The sequence below is a fragment of the Ptychodera flava genome, chromosome 17 (genome assembly GCF_041260155.1).
Source record: "Ptychodera flava strain L36383 chromosome 17, AS_Pfla_20210202, whole genome shotgun sequence".
Taxonomy (NCBI): domain Eukaryota; kingdom Metazoa; phylum Hemichordata; class Enteropneusta; family Ptychoderidae; genus Ptychodera; species Ptychodera flava.
This window is the reverse complement of record NC_091944.1, coordinates 18,755,235-18,770,231: the sequence shown is the minus strand read 5'-3', so window position 1 is coordinate 18,770,231 and position 14,997 is coordinate 18,755,235. Positions and strand designations below refer to the sequence as shown.

Genomic DNA, 14,997 nt, shown 5'->3' with positions numbered 1-14,997 from the left:
AAGATGACGGTAGACAGGGTTGTTGTGGACACCTATTCATATTATCTTTCCTCGTGAATAAATATAAGCTCAGTGACATCATTGAACAAGGTTGTCAAAACCAGTGACAAGGAGCACTAATTCGTAGCATGAAGGGATTGCATTTCGTATGCCTGGCATATGCAAAGAAAGTGATTCGGAAATCAGATAAGCGTAGCATTGATTAATGGATGCGTGGATGGATGGATAGATATATCTGCGTTAGACAGACTGTAATGAATACACACTCTTTCATTCATTGCTGCGGACAATCATGGTCCCTCCACAGGGAGGGACCGTGGGACAATACATTGTGTTTTACTGGTATGCTAATTATGATGTTGTTAATTTATGCAAGGAATAATAGTTAAGAAGTAAGATATGTGTACTCTATAACTATGGGTATTTACAAGTCATTACCCAATATTGCCTGTGCCTGTGTCGTTTTGGTAGGCCTATGTGTGTCATTTTTGCTGCTTCGGACGCGAGACGAAGTTGAGTGTCTGGCACAGCATAAATGTCAAAAATGCTGATACGGCACAAGGAACGGACGACAGTAGATAATAACGAGATCAAAAAAAGTTGTACGTGAAAAACATGTACTAGTGCAAAATGTTCAACAATCTAAATTCTACTTCAATACTCTACATATTTCGATTGCTATCGATCGTCTACGGAACGGACAGATGGGCATTTTGTTTGTGTACACTGAGAGTTGCCATGTCAACAGATGTCGCGCACTCAACTTCACTGTCACTCAACGCACTCACTTTCTATTTGGAGTAAACCATGAGTGCAGTAGCGTGCTTGGCAGAGCTTGTCCAAAAAGGACAAAAACTTCAATCGAATAACCATTGGATAACAAAGCAAGATTCAATTAAATATTTTCGTATTAGCGACCGGAAATAACCGTGCTCATCCAAGCCCTTTGAATTTTATGCCCGGAACATTTTACAGTAGGAGGAGAGCGGCAGCCATTTTGTTTGTTTACTTTGTTTACTTCCATGGTTGGAAGGATTTTCTTTCTTTCTACCTCCATGGTTTAAATGTAGTTCGAGAACATTTCAAAACTGATGATGTCCATTGTGAATATCTTGATGTTCACCGTAAAATATCATGGTTGATATTTTACGGTAATTTAAAAGGTGACCATATGGGCATTGGCATATGATAAATGTGCAAAAGACACACCAGAATGCTCTCTTTATTTGAGCAGAAAATAAATTGTGTTCTATAGGTATCGCAAGCACATACGCGATAATGGAAATAATCTATGCAAAGGAATTTATTGTGAATTGAGATATATGCAGTCTATTGGTATGGTTATTCATGTATAACACGGGCTTGGACCACGAAACTGATGCTCACTTTTTTCTGTCATATGTCAGCAGAGATAGAGTGTTCTGTAAGCACAGGCAGCATGTTGGTGTTTATGTATGTCTATATCTATCTATATCTATCTCTATCTCTCTCTCTCTCTCTCTCTCTCTCTCTCTCTCTCTCTCTCTCTCTCTCTCTCTCTCTCTCTATATATATATATATATATATATATATATATATATATATTATGTAAAACAAAGCAGATCAAGACTCACCAACTAAGGACACCAAGCTCTTCATTTATAAAATTTATTACACTGACGTTTCGTGGGAGTAATCCCACTTTATCAAGGTTACAACAATCTGAAATAAAATAACAATGACAAACTTAAAGTACACACACATGCTACAATAGATTGAATCATACAGAGACTGGAAAACGTGTAAAAGTTAAAAATAAAAATTGGCGCCAACTTACAAAAAAGGCGAGCAGGAAACTGCCCCGCTATGGTCAAAGTGTGGGTATTGTTTCAAAACAACGTCAAGGCTTATTTATACTTGAAAGACATTTGCATATTAAAGTGTAGGAAAGGTGGCAGTGCAAACCACACAGAAATGACGTACTAAAAATATCTGACTCTAAAAATACAGCTCAAACAGGTGAAATTTAGAACCGTGGACAATAACGTACATCCAAGGACACTTATGTAACAACTGAAATTCTACAATACATCAAACTAGAACAGTTACAAAGAAATCTAGAAATTAATACAGCTGAAAGAGTGATACATACTAAAAATCGTCAAAATGAAATGAAGAAAGAGCTGTAAAATCTGCTTACACATCTAGAATTTTTGTGGTGTCTCTCTGTTCAAACCCTGAGGATACATTGTGTTGAGTTGAAATATCCACTTGGACTCTGTGAAATCTCTGGAGAATTTGTCATCTTTGTGTACTTTTTCGAGAATTACAACTTTCATATTTTTGACGGAGTGGTTAGATGAATTAAAATGTTGGCTCACGAACATTGCAGGGTTACTAGGGTCAGACTTATTAGATTTAATCATACTCCTGTGTCCAGCCATTCTATATCTAATTTCTTGGTTTGTCCAACGTATTGACACATGCATTTATCACAGTAGATACAGTATATTACATTCCCAGTGTTACAATTATGATTCCCTTTTATTTGAAATATTTTTCCATTATGGATATATATATTATATATATATATATATATATATATATATATATATATAGATATAGATATATATGTCTAATATATATGTAGACATACATTTTAACAGTGGTACGGCAGATAGAAATTTACCTAACAAAAGTTACATAAACATTTTAGCAGCTTCACATGGCCATCACGAGAGATGAAATTAAATGTAAATCCCAGGTGAATGGTCTGAAAACACGTGTCACAAACAGTCTTGTCCTCTGCATGTCTCCGGAGAAAAAAATCGAAGATTCCACAAGAGCTCTCCACAAAATCGACAAGCATGACGTCGCTGCCTTCAGATCCATGGACAAGGCTACCTGCAGTATTATCCGGAGATTTCTGAAAAGATTGCCGAAGCCTGTCTGCCTTGTAGCCCACAATGGCAGAGAATTCCAATTTCCTATCTTGAAGAACGAATTTAAAAAATTTGGGGGAAAATTGGCCGATGTAAAGTTAGTCGACACATTGGAGTTTTTCAGGGACATACCGGAGGATCCTCCCTGTTCTCTGGATGTTTTGGTGAGAAGATACTTAGGAACGCGACAAACTTGGAACGCCAGGAAAGATGCCAAACTACTCTCAAGGCTCGTCTTCCACCGAGAATTCAAGGACAAGTTTTTCAAGTGGGCAGACCGTAATTCAACAGCAAAGCAATAAACAAGGAAAACGTTATGTCGATATAAAAATCATAATACATTAAATCGACTTACATGTTTAGTTTCGAAGACTGAGGTGATAAGGCGATAACGGATGATAACCGCGATAAAATAAAATTTCTGTTTCTTAAAAACAACAGCAGATGATTTACAAATGTGTTATCATATTTTCGCACATTTATATTCTGTAATCATGTATATACAGTCTTGTTTCTACTGATTGCTTACCGGAAGATAGGTAGATAGATAGATAGATAGATAGATAGATAGATAGATAGATAGATAGATAGATAGATAGATAGATAGATAGATAGATAGATAGATAGATAGATAGATAATTGGATAGATAGATAAATAGATAGATAATTGGATAGATAGATAGATAGAAAGACAGATACATACATACATACATACACACATACGTACATACATACATACATACATACATACATACATACATACATACATACATACATACATACATACATACATACATACATACATACATACATACATAGCTAGCTAGCTAGGTCGGTCACTTAAGTTAAAGTTTCTTATACTGGTAACGATTACTAGGACATCAAGAAGAATATCACCAATGTAATATTAGACAATGAAGGTTATGCAATTTTGAAATCACATCTTTGAAGTAATGATCACAAATGAAAGAAAACCTCCAAATATAACTTTTTCCTTCTAGAAATCATAGACATCACCATCAAAGCGAAAGTTAAAAGCTGTCTGGACATAAATTTCACAAGCATCGTGTGTAGGATGAATACTGGTGGGAGACTGTCCTGACGACAGTTCTGAAGAGAGAACACTTGAAAATTGAAGGACTGGTTCTTAACCTAATACCGTCCGGCGAGAGATTGGTGACTTCCGACGTCGTTTCTGTTACAAAAAGACTCCCAAGTCAATCCCCATCAGTATCCTCACGTAAACGTTTCAGTCGCAACACGGTTATATTGGGTGATCTACTCTTGACACAAATATGACCCTAATTACAGAAATGTATCAAATATGCAAATTAACAATTAATCGACGAGATACTTCTAAACGTCTTTGCACAATATTACATTACCGACAGATCAACGTCTGCACAAGGTTTCCTGAAAACGGAAGACAGGCTCAGGCCTTTATACTGGCAAACGAAAAGAAATCCAGCGGGACGAATTCGATGAATTCAACACGCCTGTTCATCGAACAATTAGGTATGTCTTGTGCAAGTTTGATTCCGATAAAAGGCACACTGTGTCGCCTTGGTACTCATGTCATAAAACTTAGTTTCGTAGCTCGTGATCTTCTTTCTTTGATATTTGTTACTGAGAATATTCACCAGAATTATTGTCTTCTATCATACATTAAAGCGGCTTCAGTTTGTGTCAAAAAAATTCTATCAGTTGGTATACCGAATGAAGATTTATGCTAAACCAGAATTGAAAAATTATATTTAAATCCTTTGAAATTCTACAACAGATGTTGTTGTGATAGACTAATTAAGTTGGTTTGGTTGCATGGATAGCCAAGAGCTTTACATTTCTCTCGTAATCCCAAGTATGCGACTTGTTAATGTCGGATTTGTCAAGGCTACCATGTTTCTCTAAAAGGCGTAGATATATATATATATATATATATAGAGAGAGAGAGAGAGAGAGAGAGAGAGAGAGAGAGAGAGAGAGAGAGAGAGAGAGAGAGAGAGAGAGAGTGAGAGAGAGAGAAGTGTAACGCATATTGAATACAGACATATGGGGAGTAAAACCCTATACGGTCTTTAAGGCCGCATGTCATTACAGTCAACACACATTTTCTGTTTTTTGATCGCTGCCACTATTAAGACACAATATTTCGAAACAACTAAACGTGGACAGAAAAGACGAAAGAGAAAAGAAACACATGGCGCTGTTGTTGTCTCGCTCGAAATCTTTGAAATTTCATAACAGCCAATAACTCTTTGGAAAGTACGTCATTCATTTGAATGTACAACTTGACTTCAAATGCATACTTACTGATTTTTTTTTGGTATTTGCTGCAAAGTGGGGGACATTATTTGTCAGCTAATTTGATTTGTAATGCAACTCCTAGTTACAGCTTCGAATAAAATGTAGCATAGAACAAGGGAATACCTTTTTGTGTGGGTAGACCTTATCGCGGCATTTGTTGCACTCCTGACCAGCCGTTGGCACCCATCCATAAACGATTGCATTCTGAGCAGTGGTACACTCCAAAACACTGATCATCTCCTTGATACGGTGTCAAACCTTTGCCTTTTCGATCCTGCAATAACAGTTACCGTCAGTTATCCAATTAATTGCGATTGAAGAGGAAGTTAGACATGGTATACATATATCGATCTCCCCTCGGTTTCGTGAAAGTGGTGATTGAAAGACAATTCGAAATACATTATAGATTTGTATAATATTTTGATGTTCAACCAGACGGTGACACTTAGCAAGATTATGAAAAAGCAAGGTCAAGAGCAAGTCTGTAGTTTAATCACCTTGGACACATCTGACCTTTTGAGAACATAAAAAATATTGATAGATTCTATCCATGCGCAATTCGAATTCATTTCTCTGTGCGCTGGTCAATTTACAGGTTGACTCAGTTTCGTGGAGATATAGAGACCGGCCATTATGTAGGCCTATACGTGGTATTCAAGTATGTTGTTTTCAGACATCATGATTTGCGAATTTATTGGTCTTACTTTTTGTATGACATGATCAATAATACTTGACCTGGTGACCTTATTGCAGTTACGTGTTTAGATAACTATTTACTTTGTAAAGCACGGATTGATAAACTCTTATTCCCGGCTTAACATCGGCAACTGTTGGTCGACTCCGAATTCTGCACCATAGCACTGCGAAATGAGTTATAATCCTTGCGTGTTATGGCGTGTAATATATATCTGCGAGCCATGACAAGGGAAAGAATTGCTGCGAGTTGTGTTTCCAAACAGAAAAACGTTGCTCTAGGTTTGCCGCTCTTTATAAATCTTTTAATATTTACAACAATTCTAATCGCGGACTAACAAATACCAAAAAACCTAGACAGCGATGACATTATCCAAGGATAAATACATATGTAACTCCAGACATAGGACGATGAAAGGGCGACAATGTAGACTTTCATTCGCATGAAATTATACCTTCGAAATGAAATGCCTTGCGAACTTTGTACGCCTTCGTGACGTTTCAACCTAGCATTATCACCTAGCTGTAGTTGTCACATACTAAAAATAGACGGATAAAAGTTGCATGAACTGGACTGAGGAGTTCTACTGAAATATGGTGTACATGTACATAGCCGTACGTTTAGTTTGTATTTCTCTCTATCGTGATCTTGCTATCTCGTTACAGCGTGTGTCCTCCTATTTAAATATGTCCAGACGGGGGACATACAGACAGGACGTGGGAGAAGAGAAGGGCGGGTTAATTTAGGCTTTGATAAAAACTTAACTGGTGACTCTTTCGTGACAATAAGCAATGGTGCTTTTGTCGTATGAAGTGTATACTTTCGTTCTATATTGCATTGGATAAGGTGACTCATACAGATATATCAATAGATGATGTCATTCTTCACACGGAACTCAAACTTAAAAGCCTATAAATATCCAAAATACGCCGTTACTGCGACCAACAAAAACATACATGCAACGGGTAATTGTTCGCATTTTTGGATTTCTGACATTTGTCGAGGAACGGTTGCAGACGGAGAAGAACCGATTAGGAGGTAGGTTATGATATATCAAGTTGTGCTGTTAAAGTTTTTAAATAGTAGACGTCCAGCCACTCATTGATTAAGTCCGAGAAAGAGTTATAATTTTCGTACTTTGCAAAAGTTGTGATGTTTTCGATGTTTCTTGAAATTCTGTATAAGACGGTGGACGTTGAACAACTTTAAATTAATTGAAGTTACCAAATTTATCGGGGCAGTAATATTGTGTGTTGTGTGTTGAGAGAGAGAGAGAGAGAGAGAGAGAGAGAGAGAGAGAGAGAGAGAGAGAGAGAGAGAGAGAGAGAGAGAGAGAGGTGCCTCGTTTTAAACGGTAAATGTTGAATTTGAAAACGTCTTGCTGTCGTAAACGGACAATTCGCAAGCTGCTCCGCTTTGATTTCAGTCTCGCAGGAAAAACAATGGATGTCAAAATATTCAAATGTGATTTGATTTTTCACTTTTTACGTCTTTTTAGTCCTTTTCATATAAAGCTCATAATTGCGAGTTTATTTTGCACACTTTGGTTTTCCACTACGCAGGTGATCATTTGCCCCTTTGAGCTCAAAGCAGACAATTCATAACTAAACAGTTACTGTTTCGGGTTTGTAAGAAGAAGCAGAAGAATCCTGCAGATAGCTAGTGTGATAGAAGATGTTCCGAAGGCGAAGAGACAGTACAAGTTCGGAAGATGTAAGCGTCAGATTCTATTATTTATATGAACTTCTCTGATTTCAATTCACGCTTGTACCAGAAAAGAGTGTATTACGGATGATTAGGCATCGAGACTTGTGTCAAACGACGGATCGAAAACATTGTGTGCCAACACGGTCCCTCCACAAGGGACCGTGGTGCCAAGCTTCGCCTTGCGGCCCACTGACTTCACCTTACAATGGCTCTCTAATAATCACCAATCGTCGCACTTGGCGGCGCTCGAATGAGAAAATACATGCAGTTTAGATCTAGTGTAAAACTGTTGCTGCTTCTTCAAAACATGGTCGTCCGATACAATATTTTCTTGTCAGAACTTTTAAAATTCTTTTACACTTTCAGAGCTTTGACGCTGCCGAAAGGATCGCCGGTCTAGACTTGTCGTCGCGAGTTCGACGTACGGGCGCTTCCCTGCAGATTCAAACATTTGTATTCATCGACTTAGAGGCGACCGGCTTGCCCGACTCTATGGGTAACATGCCGGACATGACCGAGCTGGCAATGGTCGCCATATCACGCAAATTCATCGAGGAAAGCGCCAGCGATGGCCAGATTCCGAGGGTCAAGGACAAAATAACGCTTTGTCTGAGACCCGAAAAGACCCTGTCGTCGAACGCAGAGAGATTTTGCGGGTTGAGTAAACCGATGCTGGAGAAATACGACAAGAAACCCATGAACAGCGACGTCGTCGGTGCGGTGCGGTACTTCCTACGCCGACAAGCGGGTCCCGTGTGTCTGGTTTCTCACGCCGGAGAGATGTTAGACTTTCCCGTGCTACGCAGAGAGCTGGCGAAGGCGGGTGGTTCATGGGATGCGGTCTACACCGCCGATAGTTTGAAGTTCTTCCAGGACCATCTGCCAAGACAGCAGAAGAAGACACTTCAAAGCCTGTGCCAACGATATTTACGATTTGAACCGACCCATGACGCCGAAAGCGATGTGATCGGACTTCTGAGATTGTTAACCTCGCCAACTTTCTCTCAGAAATTCCTAGATTGGGCTCAGAGAAAGAAGAGGCAATTTTAATTAACTTTTCGTTCAACGAAATAATCGCCTAATACACAGGGAAATATTTACAGGACTAACCCCAGCTTTTTGACCAAAAATCGCCTGAACTGTGAGAATCCGCCCACTCTAAGCTATTTTATTTTTATTTTATTTTATTAATAATGACTTCCACAGCCGAGGCCATTTATGGAAGACTGTTAGTAAAAATACAGATACAGAGTTAAAACATGAAGACAAGACGAACAAACTTTAACAAATGCTGAGAAAACAATGTTTTAAAACATTTTTAAAGCCATTTAAATTTACAGGAAAAGGATCAATGTCATTGTATTCGTTTAAAAGCAAATTAAATTGTCTCGGAATTCTACTAAAAAGAGAGTCACGAACACAATTAACTCTACCAAATGGCACATGAAACAAAGTAGTGCGCCGAGTTGAAAACCTTGGTACATGAAGACTAAAAAATGAAGCTAAAGCATTAACATTAAATTTTGCATTTATGCATTTGTATAAAAATATATAATCAAAAATAGTCCTCCTTGATTTTAATGACTGTAAATTGTAAATATTGCACAACGAGTCAATGTCATCACTGTAAAAACCAGTAATTCTTTTATGAAGAAAGGAGGTCATTTAAGGATAAATCAATTTCAAGATAATGATGTTAATTTTCATGGATGAATGTACGTAAATGAAACTAATTTTAATAAATATTCAAATGAGCAAATGAGTTTATCTCTCAATAGAAGTCATGAAGAAAGCGTTTTAATGTATAGGGTCTGTCTCTGTCTGTCTCTGTCTGGCTCTGTCTGGCTCTCTCTCTCTCTCTCTCTCTCTCTCTCTCTCTGCCCCCAATAATGATACGAAGAATCGCCATTACGTTGTAACTACGAGCTATAAAGTAAGGTAGCAAACTATTGAACAGCAACAGCAAAGTCGCGCGCCATATAACAATAGCATTCCTCAATCCAGTTCATGCAACTTTTATCCGTCTATTTTTAGTATGTGACAACTACAGCTAGATGATAATGCTTGGGTGAAACATTACGAAGGCGAACAAAGTTCGCAAGGTATTTCATTTCGAAGTTATAATTTCATGCGAATGAGAGTCTATATATACATTGTTGCCTTTTTATCGCCCAATGTCTGGAGCTACATATATGTATTTAGAAATCCTTGGATAATCGCTGACTAGGTTTTTTTGTAAGCGATTAGGTTTTTTTGTATTTTTCAGTCCACAGTGAGAATTGTTGCAAATACTAAGAACTTTTTAGAGAGCGGCAAACGTAGATCAACGTTTTTCAGTCCGAAACAAAACTCGCAGCTCGTCTCTCCTTTGCCATGGCTTGTTAATATTACGCGCCATAACGCGCAAGGATAAAGTCGACGTCATTTTTCAGTGCTATACGTAGTGCATAAATGTCCCTGTTAAGCGTGAAATGGGCGTTCACCAACCGGTACTTTACAGAGTACATAGTTATCTAAACACGTACCGGCGATAAGGTCACCAGGTCAGGTATTATGTCACATATAAAATAAGACCCATAAATTCACAATATCATGATGTTGAAATCAACAAAATACTTGAGTACTATAGGCCTACATACAGGCCGGCCTAGAATTTCAACGAAATTGAGTCAAACTATAAATTGACCATGCGCAAAGAAAAATGAATTCAAATTTCGCATAATAGAATTTATAAACATTCTATATTCTCAGAAAGTCAGATATTTCCACGGCGATTTAACTATGGACTTGCTCTTGACCTTGTTTTTTCACAATCTTGTCAAGTGTCACCGTCTGTCTGTACATGAAAATATATAGAAATCTATAGGCGTATTTCCAAATTTTCTTTGTGTCACCACTTCCATGAACCGAGTTGAAAGAGCGATATATTTATACCATGTCTCACTTCGATTAGGCCTAATTGGATAATTAATTTGATAATTTTAATTTGCATAGGTCTGTGAGAGTGTCGCCCTTATACATGCGGTGGTCAAATTCTGAACAAACGTCATCCACAATTATTTCATTTTCACTTTGACAATATAGGAACATGACAAGCGCGCTGATCGGAAACTCCGAAGTGAAGCTTAGTACTAAAAATATCCAACTAATTTCAAAGTTCATAGATTGTGCACTGTAATCAAATAAAAAAATCTATTTAAGGACTCACAACAGCAAATTCTGGACACAAGCCACCCAGAAGCGCCCTGGTATATTTAGACAAACGCCTGGTGCGACAAGGTAGGTAGATCGACGTTACCAAGTGTTATTGTCAGCTCTCCTGTCTACCCACTGCCGTAGAAAATATGCTATTCGTAGACAAAACGGCTTTCCGTTCAAATTTCCACTCCTTAGACCGATGAAACACCACAAACGGGATCAGTCTACGAGGTTGACAACGATTTGATTTTATGGTCGCGTTTGACGTGATTATAAACTATTTGTGTAATAATTGATCTTTACCAATGTGCTGTTTGAAAATTATCACATTCATCATTTCAGGGAATGACAAATACCATGCATTATATTGATTCAGAACAGTTTTCCGGTCTTCATCATTTGACGAGTGATCGACAATGTCTCATGTAAGTAGCACAGATTAAATAGTACATAACAAACTGTCACAACATGAAAATGGTGTCCAGGGGCAGGCGTGAATGGGTCATATTCATTAAGTCTTTTTAAATACACGTGATCATATAATGAATTAAAAGGTGACTTCATAGATGGGTGTTTCACACTGTGAAAGATTTGTCTTTGCTTTGACACATTACTTGGAAAACTATTTATTCCTTTCGAAGAAAGTCCAGTTTGACCTCGCGAATATTGAGTCGATTTTATCCAGTTATTTTGTAGGAGTGCGTTTACAATTGTTGCATTTCACACCTTTGAAGAGTCCCTTCAGATAATTCACAATATGGGTTGCAGTATTACGGACAGATTTCCAACCTTTCACAAAAGCAAGAAGTTTACAACCCAATTTTCTCCGCAAGTTCGAATTCAAAATAAGTCCCCATTAGTTGACAAGACGATGAGCCGTGGCTGAGGTACGTGCTCCCTGAATGTTATTGCAGGATCGACAAGGCAAAGGTTTGACACCGTTCCAAGGAAAAGGTCGGTGTTTTGGAGAGTACCGCTGCTCAGAATGCAACCGTTTATGGATGAGTGCCAACAGCTGGGCCGACATGGGTCAGGAATGCAATCAATGCCGCGTAAAGGTCTACCCACACAAACAGGTATTCCTTTCTTTATGATTCAGTTTGTTCGAAACTGCGACTAGGAATAACATTGCAATTCAAATTAAGTAACAGGTAATTTTAAAATCATTAATCTATGCTTTTCAGTACAAGTTTTACATTCAAGTGAATGACGTGGTATCTGAAGAATAAGTAACTGAGTCAATGATGGAATTTCAAGGTCGTACAATAAAGTTTCAGATTTCAAGCAAAACAACAATAGCGCCATGTGTTTCTTTTCTCCTTCGTCTTTTCTGTCTTAGTTGTTTCAAAATGTTGCGTATCAAAAGTGCCAGCGACAAAAAAACAGGAAAAGTATCGACTGTAATGACATGCGGCCTGAATGACCGTAACGGTTACATTTACCCGGTGCCTATATGTTCAGTATAAGTTATGTATAGTTCTCTCTCTCTCTCTCTCTCTCTCTCTCTCTCTCTCTCTCTCTCTCTCTCTCTCTCAGCGGCCTTTAGAGAAACCTGATGGCCTTGACAAATCCGACAAGAACAAGTCTCATCCTCAGGAACTGTGTGAGAAATGTAAAGCTCTGGGCTACTCATGCAATCAAACCTACTAAATTAGTCGGCCTCCCTCACAGCAAGAACTGTTGGAGAATTTCAAAGGATCTAAACATGGTTTTCAGTTCTGGTGAAGGATCAATCTTTATATATTTGGTAAAATAATTGATAGAAATCTTTCAACGTGAACTGAAGACAGTTTAATACATGATAGAAGACACTGATTACGGTTAATTTTGTCAATAAAACAGTGAAAGAAGATCACGAACTACGATGTTACGTTTCACTTTGTCACATTTTTCTTTGTGAGACAATAGTACCAGATGATACTCAGTACCGGAATTAAACTTGCAGAAGATATCTATCCTTTTAGCTTCCTGCTTGATTACAATGTATTTGCTGAACAACCGTGTTGAATTTATCGAATTCTCCCACCTGATTGTTGTAATCATTTGCAAGTATAATAATCCTGTGATCTTGTCTTTCGTTTGTGTCAAGAGTAAATCACCAAAAATAACCGTTTTGTGACTTAAACATTTACGTGATGGAAACTGATGAGGATGTAAGAGAAACGACATCCGGAATCATCAATCTCTCGGATAGCACTAGATTAGTCCTTCAATTTTCAAATGTTCTGTGTTCAGAACTGTCGTCAGGACCGTGAGTCCCCCACCAGTATTCATCCTACACACGCTGCTTGTAAATTTTTATCTCTCTGTGTAGTTTTTTTGTCCCGACACCTTTTAATTTACGCTGTCATTGACTTACTTGTGATGTCTACGATACCTAGAAAGGAAATTTTATATTTGCAGGTTTTCTTTCATTTGTGATCCTTACTTCAAAGATGTTATTTCAAAATTACATAACTTCCATTGTACTGTTACATTGGTGATATTTATTCTTTTTGATACCTTATATATATATATATATATATATATATATATATACACTCACATATATATACACACACACATAACACACACATATATATACATATATACACACACATACATACATACATATATATATATATATATATATATATATATATATATATATATATATATATATATATATAATTTAGGGATCATGGCTTCATTAATCATACACTGGAATTTTCTGCAATTGAATTCTTTTCAGGAAATCATATGAATAAAATGAAAACGCTATACGTATCACAGATACATTGTATATACAGTCTTTATTTCTATTCCCTCTTAAAGTGGATGTATCACGCACCCGGTCCTTGTTCAATAGTGATGCTCAAATTTTAATGAAAGTTGGTGTTGAATGTCTTAGACTTTCATGCACCATGGGGTCTTCCATAACCTGAAGCCATCACATAGTCAAAGCATGTTTTGCTGTGTCGTACAAAAAGATATTATATAGTACAATTGAGAGCAAATACCAGTTTTCACAACACGGTGTGTTTTTATTTGCTGTATTTTGTATACAGAAGAAATTGAATCTCTATTTTTAATCAAATCTCCATCAGCTGTAACTTTTGATAAACGTTTGCATTATGTTTTATTGTGACTCTATGAAAGCAGTTTCTCATAATTTCCTCTAAAAATCTTGTCGAAATTCCTTATATTCAGTTTGTGAATACAACCTATATGTACGGGAATGTCCAATATTGTTGGCTTTATTCCATATGACGATTCAGTCGACAACCAGACAATGCTTGGCGTTACCAAGGCCATTACTGTGTAGTTCATAATGCGATATTGAAAGTTGTGTCTTCTAAAGCAAAAATAATGGAAATATCATCAAATAATATAACTATTGTCTCTTTTGTAGCATGTGTTTATGATCAAATCAACGAGACGGTGCTTCCTGATTCTAAATACATACTAACCATCGATAACCTTACCAATACTATAATAACGGGCGAGGTATATTGGATTACATTGGCTGCAGTAGCCGAGGGGTTGAAAATTTAAACAATTCAAAATCGACAATTCTCCCTGATCAAGTCCAAAAATTTTCTGATGTCAATCATCGAAGGATGGAAGCAGTGCTCTTAGATATATTTGAGAAAATACGATAGAGGGCGCCCTAAGACACTGGACAAGCGTATTTCATTTTCGCTTTAAATTAACTGGAAGTACTGTGGTCGGGGCCCCACCGACGAAGTATCACATGATCGTTGCGTCAACAGTGCGTCATTTCTGCCCTGTTTTGCGAACTTTAACCCCACATCTCATTGCTCTTCTCTGCCAACAACAAGGGCTCTGTCCTACTCGGCAGTTTTGGTCCTTCAGAATCGAACGCCATCCCTAGGACTGCGGTACAAGGTAAAAATCACAGGTATGTAATATTTTTCAAAATTGTTTGGCAATAACGGCTGCTGGTCCACATTTCCCGACATTATGGTCTTCTATATCTCGCTTACATTAAACTGCTTGTTATTAAACCACCATTTGTAAAGATTGGGATTTGGCCGAGGAGTGTTAATCGCTGATGTCTTCGCTAGGCGAATAGCTAGCCTAGGTTATGAGTTCGAACCTGATCGGCAAATTGCTGAATTACCTGCGATTTTACCAAGTGATCCTTGTCAGGTGGGTCTGTTTAACGTCATA

At 37.6% G+C, this 14,997-nt stretch overlaps 1 protein-coding gene across 1 annotated transcript; it reads left to right on the top strand.

Moving 5' to 3' along the window:
* The first annotated feature begins 6,874 nt into the window (after positions 1 to 6,874).
* Positions 6,875 to 8,785, top strand: LOC139115685 (three prime repair exonuclease 2-like). The gene is made up of 3 exons (XM_070677993.1): positions 6,875 to 6,957; positions 7,482 to 7,632; positions 7,993 to 8,785. Exons 2-3 carry the CDS (start codon positions 7,594 to 7,596, stop codon positions 8,674 to 8,676), a joined length of 723 nt encoding a protein of 240 aa, XP_070534094.1. The 5' UTR covers positions 6,875 to 6,957; positions 7,482 to 7,593; the 3' UTR covers positions 8,677 to 8,785.
* The last annotated feature ends 6,212 nt before the right edge of the window (positions 8,786 to 14,997 follow it).

What these genes read in the sequence shown, in the direction of transcription:
- LOC139115685 (XM_070677993.1), top strand. Translation starts at nt 7,594, where the DNA reads ATGTTCCGAAGGCGAAGAGACAGTACAAGTTCGGAAGAT. An exon ending in ACAGTACAAGTTCGGAAGAT is followed by an intron (nt 7,633 to 7,992) that starts GTAAGCGTCAGA and finishes TTACACTTTCAG; the next exon opens with AGCTTTGACGCTGCCGAAAG.